At 43.2% G+C, this 8,231-nt stretch overlaps 1 protein-coding gene across 1 annotated transcript; it reads left to right on the top strand.

Moving 5' to 3' along the window:
- The first annotated feature begins 2,138 nt into the window (after window positions 1–2,138).
- On the top strand, window positions 2,139–8,018 carry mynn (myoneurin). The gene is given in 11 exon segments (XM_018679195.2): window positions 2,139–2,197; window positions 2,791–2,860; window positions 2,968–2,990; window positions 3,782–4,058; window positions 4,162–4,630; window positions 4,633–5,119; window positions 5,243–5,402; window positions 5,613–5,791; window positions 5,965–6,057; window positions 6,430–6,555; window positions 6,645–8,018. Coding segments are annotated over 8 exon segments (2,199 nt in total). The 5' UTR covers window positions 2,139–2,197; window positions 2,791–2,860; window positions 2,968–2,990; window positions 3,782–3,792; the 3' UTR covers window positions 7,064–8,018.
- Window positions 8,019–8,231: the final 213 nt, after the last annotated feature.

Below are 8,231 nucleotides of genomic sequence, written 5' to 3'. Positions count from 1 at the left end.
TCCAATAACCTGCACGTATAGAACACAGGTCATGGAGACAGGGAAACAGGTGATTCAGGTGATACAGGTGTGTGTGTGGCCTGCAGGTGAGATAACAGAAACATTCCTGAGCAGCCTGAGATTCCTGCTGATCCTGCTGAGAGGAGCAGTGACAGGAATACTGTCTGTTTACACTGTTACTGTCACAACAGGGTGGTCAACTTTGAGAAAACATACATTCAGTGTTTTATTTGTTATAAAAAATTACATTAACTAAATTAAGATAGCCTGGTGAAAGCTTCAGATGATCAACAGTGTCTAAGATAAGAGAAAATAATCTTAAAATGTACTTTGAGGTGTTTACTGAGGGTCAAAACACAATATTTACATTAGATATGATGGTTTTCTGTTTTCATGCTTATCTTAAAGGGTGTTTTGAAGCAAAAAAGCAAACAAACAAAAGTCAGTGAGTGTGTTTTCATGGGTAACTAAGTGACATTTATAATTTATAATTTCATATTGTAGTCTTACGGTAAAGGTCACTTTCTCCCACCAGTCTTCCTGTGGTACACATCCTTCTCCTGCCAGGTCTATAAATCACTTTTTATTTTATCCTTAATGTCTCATTGATTGACCATCTCTCTCTCTTTCATGACTACAAGAAGAAAGTTTCAAGTTCCTTATCAGAAAAGCAGGATTCATCCTGTGGTTGTAGCTCAACAATGATTCATTAAATGAAGGCCAGTTTGTGTAGGTAGGTTAGTTTCTAATGCTTTAGAAATATTTAATATCCCTGACTGCTTGCCACATGCATGTGGTTGGAATTAAATTAACATTCCCCAGTGTAGGACAGAGAAGCTCTGATCAGATCTGACTGTTCAGTCCCTGTAAATCCACACTATTAAAGTTTTACTGCTGCTCTCTGTACCAGAGCAGAGGCAGAGAGGGAGACTGCAGAAGACTGACTCTGTGAGCTGAAATGATCCCTGATGACAGTGTGCTCCTGCAAAACACCAAAATGATGCTTCTGCTGCAGATTAATGAGACTCATTTGAACAGCGTCAGGATGGGATCATGAGGGGTTTAATGATTTTATTTTAAATGATAAAAGAGAAGACAAACAGCTCCAGCAATTGAAATGACAGAAACATTAGAGGCAGAACAACTGATGATAGTTAGTTGAGAGCTGGATAATAACATAAGTGAGACACAGAGGAGCTGAAGGTGTTTGTCAGTGCAATATTCAGCTCACTTATCTCCTCATTAAAATCCACCTGCACAGATTTAAATCCCTCTGGCTGTTCAGAGGAAAAGTTTGCTCTAATATGCTGTGAGCACCATAAATCAGATTAAACCAGGAAAACACCTTATAGAGAATTTTCAGCTTCAGCTTTGAGGGTTAGAGGGTTTAGATCTAGAGTTATCCAGAGGAGCTTATAGGCTACTGTTTCCACCAGTCTATCATACAAAAAGCAAAACCTTTAAACCAGGTGAAAAGGCATTCTTTACAGGTGAAAGTCTCACTTCTCACAGCTGGATGTTCAGTACTTCAAACACCCGAGGTCAGCAAAAACAAGATTCCTGCTGATTTTGAGTCACTCTTTCAGATTTAATCAATAATTTGTTATTTATATGTGCTACCAGATGGGAAACTTGGGTTAGACAAACTCTTTAAATCAAATAATTGTTCAACAGCTTACAGCTTGTCCTGTGAAGACATGTTTTATATTATTAAAGCTGTTTTCCTTTAGTATCATGTATTATCTGTATATACAGCAGCCTCCACATATGGGAGTTATAGCTGTTATAGCAAAGACATTGACAAACAGTTACATCTGCTCACAGCTACATTATAAACCAGCTGAATCAGCCTCTAATCTTTAACATAAAATGTTACCAAGCTTTTGTATTATTTAATTGTGTGTTTATGTGTGTACATCTACTGTAGCTAGGCTATATATGTGCTGGAAAAGAAAAAAAATAAAAGACATTGTAATATAGAGACTACAGGGTTAAAATCTGTGGATTAATCCAAAGGAAATCTCCTCTTTATGTTGGTAATTGTACGTTTGAGATAGTAATCTTACCTAACTCCCGTCCGTCTTCCAGCCGGGGCGGTGTCCATCTTGACCTTATAGGGTATCTTTGATTGTATGCGAAGTCTCGCGAGATCTACCAACGTCACGGGATAATGGCTGGGGATCGCGGATATTAGTAGGTACTTTTCTGCTTTTATTTACTTTGCTCTGGATCAAATTAGTGCATTTACCTTAAGCAGTTTCACACAATCGATGGCGTGTTTGCACGGCTCGTTGCTTTAATAAGCGTTTGTAGCATTTTGTGCCAACTTACGTCGACACCGCCGGTACAAACCGTCAAACCTTCGAAATAAGAGCACAATGTTTTCCGCGCTTTTTACCACTACGAAAACAGTTAGCTTTAGCCGCGTAAACTATCCGCTCTTGTTAGACACTGAAGGGTCATAACGGCTTCTGGGGTGGCTTGTAGGGTACACAAAATATCCATAAAGCTGCGTGCAGCGACAAACAACCACCAGAAGTCATTTTGACCTATCTACGACACTGCTGTTAGCGTTAGCCGGACCTGGAGGCCTGCTCAGGAAGCAGGCGGGAGCTTTTATTTTCCAAAACTGCTTCTCCATCTCACCTGTCAAGGCTGCTGATTCAGTGCACTATATCTGTTGATAAACGTTTATTTGAATGGTAAATTGTTATTGAAGCTGTTATAATGCTCCGTGGTTTGCCTTTCTGCACGTTCCCACACTCTGTTCTTCATGTCTGTGTCCAACAGAGAAATCTATAATCTAAGAGGAGGTGAAGCTGTGCCCCAACTTCTCAGCATCACTGATACACTACTGAGAGTAAGTTTTTATTTTATTATGTTATTATAAAGATTTTAGTGCTTTGAAGCTATCTTTTCAATTTTATTATTTAAATATAATTGAAATATTCTGTCTCTATTTTCTAGCCCTGAAATTGGATTTCCTCCAGGTGAGTGAGTCAAAACAAACTGTTTTATTCATTGTCTCAACAGATGTTAAATACTCTGAATAAAAGACAAGAGCGGCAACAATTAATCAATTAGTTGATTGACAGAAAATTATTTATTCAGAAATTTTAATGGTTGAAGCTTCACAAAAATATGATGATTTGCTGCTTGTAAACTAAATATTCTCGAGTTATCTGACTAAAATAACTTACTAGAAAACATCATTGTGGGGCTTTGGAAAATGATAACTGGTACCTTTCACTTTTTTCTTACATTTTATAGAGAAACCAATTAGTTGAGAAAAGATCAGCAGATGAATCAGTAATAAAAAACTATTGAAGTGGTTTAAAATACATATACATACTGTTGAACCAGGTGTGATTAATCTACCACTGAAAAGAGTTTCCAACAAATGTACTATTTCCTCCTGTTTGCATAACATTTGTTAAAAACTACAGTGGCCAAATAACTGAGTTTTCTTAAAAGAAAAAAAAATAAAATAAATATTATTACATGCAAGACAGCATTAGATGTGTACACATGTAATCAAACAGACTAGTATAAAAACTACAGTAATGTAGTAGCAATAATAAAACATGCTTCCTTTGAATCTTAAATTGTTTAGAATACAGTACTGCAGTTGAGTCATCGCTCCAATAAATATTTCCGTCAAGTTTATCATCCTACAGCGCCTCCCAGAGGACAACAGCTCACAGAGAGAAAAATAACTTGGTGCACCTCTTCATGTAAATTCAGACTGACATTAATGTTGATTGTGTCCACTGTGAACCAGCAGCAGCAGAGATGACTCATGTCACCAATCATGGGAAGCTGCTCCTGCAGCGTTTACATCAGCAGCGGGAGATGGACTTCTTGTGCGACATCACCATAATGGTGAGAGATGTGGAGTTCAGAGCCCACCGCAACATCCTGGCTGCGTTCAGCAAGTACTTCTCCTCCCAGGCGGAAAAAGGACAAGATGTCACGACGTTGGACCCTGACAAAGTCAGCCGGTACGCTCTGGAGAAGCTGCTGGAGTTTATCTACACCGGACAGATGAACCTCAGCAGGTAAAACGGCTGATGTGGTGTTGGTTCAAAGAGAATTAAGATTCAATTTAGATTATTTTATCAGCTAACGTCCTGAATAAAATGTTGGTTTTGATGGTTTCAGCACCAGGCAAGCAGCTGTACGACGAGCAGCCGTGTTCCTGGGAATGTCTGAGGCCACAAAGTATCTGGAGGAAATCCCACACTGGTCCGAGCCGAGCGAAATGTCCCAGTCGGAGGCGGATAAAGAGGCTGGTCTCTCTCCTTCCAGTCCTACCTCTCCTGGCAGCCCCAGCTCCCCAGTCCCCCTGTCGATCGTCTCCATGGGAGGGGACTGGCAGGAGGAGGGGAAGGATGGCAAAGAGCACAATGATGAGAACAAAGATTTGGAAGAGGGAGAGAGAAGCGATGAAGAGTACACCCCCACAACGCCAAAGAGCGCTGGACGAGGACAGGCCAGGAAGAGAGGCAGGCCGAAGAGTCTGAGTGGTGAGCAGGTGGAGCCCAGCAGCTCGGCTGATGGCACCCCCAAAACCCAGAGCTACAGGGGGAGGGGGAGAGGCAGAGGGAGAGGGAGGGCAGGGGGAGAGGAAGAGGAAGTTTTAAAAGTGAAGATCTGTCTTTAGAAGATTCTGACACGAGTGTGAAGGACTTTGGCGACACCTCTGCAGACTGGAGCCCCTCACAAGACGACGACTCTCTGCCTAAGAAACCTCGACTGAGCAGCGGGGAGGGCCGGAGGGGACGAGGCCGGGGGAGGGGGAGAGGCAGGGGGAGAGGGAGAGGCAGGGGCCGAGGCAGGAGGAAGGCCGTGGACGAGGGAGAGGAGAGCGGCTCGGCGGGGGCTGACGACGACGACGACGACGACGAGGGGGAAGAGGGTGAGGATGGGGAACAGGATCCGTCAGAGATGGACGAACTGTCACTGTCGTGCACCGAGTGCAACAAACTGTTTAAAGACGCGAGCAGCCTGCGCCGACACGAGAAGATCCACAAGGGGCTGAAGCCGTTTGTCTGCATCTTCTGCTCCAAGACTTTCAGACAAGCCACACAGCTGAAAACACACCTGCGCATACACACAGGTGAGCTGACTTATGAATAATGTCTCATGTATGTCAGGTGACAGAAAATATACGATTGTGGACTGTGACTTGTCTTTTGATCTCTGTTGAAAAGAGGCTTTTCTCTCTGGTGTTTTCTCTCAGGTGAGAAGCCGTTCAGCTGCTCCGACTGTGACAAGTGTTTTGCTCAGAAGTGCCAGCTGGTCGCTCACCGCCGGATGCACCACGGAGAGGAGAAGCCTTACACCTGCGAGCGCTGCGGTTTCAAGTTTGCTACCTCGTCCAATTACAAAATACACATCAGGTATGAGGCCTCTGTTAGATGGTGTATAGATGCAGCCCTTCTGATTCTGATGTTGGAGACATTTTTTGATGTTCAGTCCATAAAATAGAATTGTTCTAGTTCCCAGGCGCCATGCTGACATCTTCAGATGTCTTCTTTTGTCCAATCAACAGTTCAAGACAGAAAAATATCTCAGTGTGTGTGTGTTTTGGGTTGGTTTGTTTTCTACAGACTGCACAGCGGAGAGAAACCGTACGTCTGTGACATCTGTGGCCAGGCGTTTGCTCAGTCCAGCACCCTGACGTATCACAAACGACGACACACCGGAGAGAAACCGTACCAGTGTGATCTGTGCGGCATGTCGTTCTCCGTCTCCTCCTCTCTCATCGCACATGCGAGAAAACACACAGGTGAGACCATGTTTATGAGGGGATGAGGAGATTGATCTTCAGCCAGCTGGAACTTCACAGTAGAACCGATCTGGTTTCCTTCCAAAGTGTTTGGACAAACTCAGACGTTTCGCAGCCAGAACTTGTCGACTTTTGGCTCAAAGCGGCTCCTCGTTTTCTTTCACTTGTTTTAGGTGAGACTCCGTACAAATGTTCCCAGCCAAAATGTGACGCAAGTTTTGTGACGTCTTCTGAGCTGAAGAAACACATGCGACGACTTCACCCAGGTGAGTTTCCAGAACCTAGTCCAGGATTTATAGATTCCAATTCGATCCAAAAGATATCGATTTACAGAATCAGTAAATTTTCTGCAAACTTTCCAACACAAGATTAAGAGCAGTGACTTTATGAGTGGTCACTGTCTGAGGAAAGTTGCAGGTAAAAGTGAAAGAAGTAGAGGAGGAAACTCAGGGCCTGAGGAAAGAGAAAATTTCAGATTCTTGTTTCTAGCTTTTCTAAGAGCAGCAATAGAAACTGGGTAATATTTGTAGGTAATAATCAGACATGAGCACCGAGCTGGTGTTGTTTGCAGAATGAAATCCGAAGCACTGCCTCGCTCTGAGAGCTGCTGCACTCTGTCTCTGTTTGTGTTTGTTCAGAGGGGAACACGGGTGTGCAGTGCCTGCTGTGTGGAAACAGATTCGCCAGCGTGAAGAACATGATCAAACACCAGGAGAAGGCTCACGCTGATGAAGTGCGGCAACACAAGGAGAGAGCCAGAGCTGGTGAGCGACACATACATCTGATGCATGCTGCAGTTTGTGTTTGTGTTATTAGTTCCAGTGTCTAACTTTGTGTTTGTGTGTGTGAGCAGTCGTCCTCCTGGCCTCCAGTCATCCTATGGCCTTCGTCCAGAGCAAACTCACCCAGGAGAACAAAGGTTTGGTGTCCATCCCCGAAGGCGAGCCGCCCAACCCCGAGCCGGCCACCCCCAACCCCAAAGCCACAGCTCCGTCCGCAGACGCCACCGCCGCCACCACCGAGGCCGACGCTGCCGCAGCCACCACCACCGCCACCATCATCCAGGGCTTCAAACCGGAGCCCGCGCACCCCCCGATCAGCACCGCTGACCAGGTGACCTTCGAAGCAGACCAGGAGCAGACCATCAACTCGGACACCCTCCACGCTCTGGTGGAGCAGCTGCGGCCGCCGCCCTCTCCGGCCCAGGGCCTGGAGCAGATCGTCATCATCAGGACAGTGGACACCGCCGAGAACAACCCTCCTCAGCAGTGAGGCAGCGGCGTCGGACCTCACCACAAGCTACAGTCACAGTCTGTGTCAAGTCAAGGCTCAAGGCTCAAATTCAGTCTTATATCCTCTGAGAAACAACTAACCTGCGTCTCCTGTTCTCCTGAGTCTGTCACTAACACAAACAACTCAGCTACAGTTCCACTAGGAGGGAAAGTAAGCTACTGGAAATGTGTCTAAACATCACTCCACATTTCGAGCCTGATTAACGTCATGTAACATCAGAGATGTCCACTAAAAAACCCTGTCTCCACTGTAGAAGCTGACTTTCTCGTCCATTGTGGCTGACGAGTTTCAAACTTTACGTACCAAAAACATCCGACTAACATCTTCTTCAACAGTGTTGTGTGGCTGGAGTTACTTTTCTCTTACAGGTCCACAACAGATGAATAACTAACAGAAAAAAAAACAATGTTAATCATAAAACAATTATTGTGTAATGGGACAACCAATACAACTCTTGCATTGTTTTAATAGATATGGACATAGTTATTAGGAGTCTAGTTATCGCCATGAGATATGATTTTATTTATCATAAGTGTTTCACCTGTAAGTGTTTGACATGTGATGGTGGCTTTATAAATGTAGCCCTGTTAATGCAAACCAAGGTTTTTGATTCAGTGTAATATAGCTAGTGATCTGTTTTTTTGTTTTTAAAGCAGCAGCTGTTGCAGGTCTTAGCAGAAATGTCCGTGCTTCAAGTTTGAGAACTGCATCATATACAGTGTGTCTATCTACTTGAAAGTAGCTGTTTGTTTGTTTCTTGTTTTATTATTTTTTTCTCTTCTTTTCTTTTCTTTTTTTTCTTTTTTTTTTTTTGGATTAAACGTCTGCATTACTTGTACAGAAATGTGAATTAAAGCATACACAGGTTCACTACTGTATAAAAACTGTACAACAGAACAAGAAAATAAAAATTAAAAACAAAAAGGGACAATCAGATGTGTGTCTGTCTGAGTGAATATTACAGGAAACACTTAAGAATGAGCCTACAGTTATAAATCTTCATTTAACTGCATAAAAGAGGAGTAAATTGTGATGCTGAAGGAGGATTTTCTACAATCTGGCAACCTTAAACTTGTTTTTATTAATGGTTATTAATAGCTAATATCTATAAAACACTGTAAATGATTTGTGATCGATTTAAAGATTG

This window comes from Lates calcarifer, linkage group LG24, assembly GCF_001640805.2.
Source record: "Lates calcarifer isolate ASB-BC8 linkage group LG24, TLL_Latcal_v3, whole genome shotgun sequence".
Classification (NCBI taxonomy): Eukaryota; Metazoa; Chordata; class Actinopteri; family Centropomidae; genus Lates; species Lates calcarifer.
The sequence above is the reverse complement of the archived record's forward strand: the minus strand, read 5'-3'. Positions and strand labels throughout refer to the sequence as shown.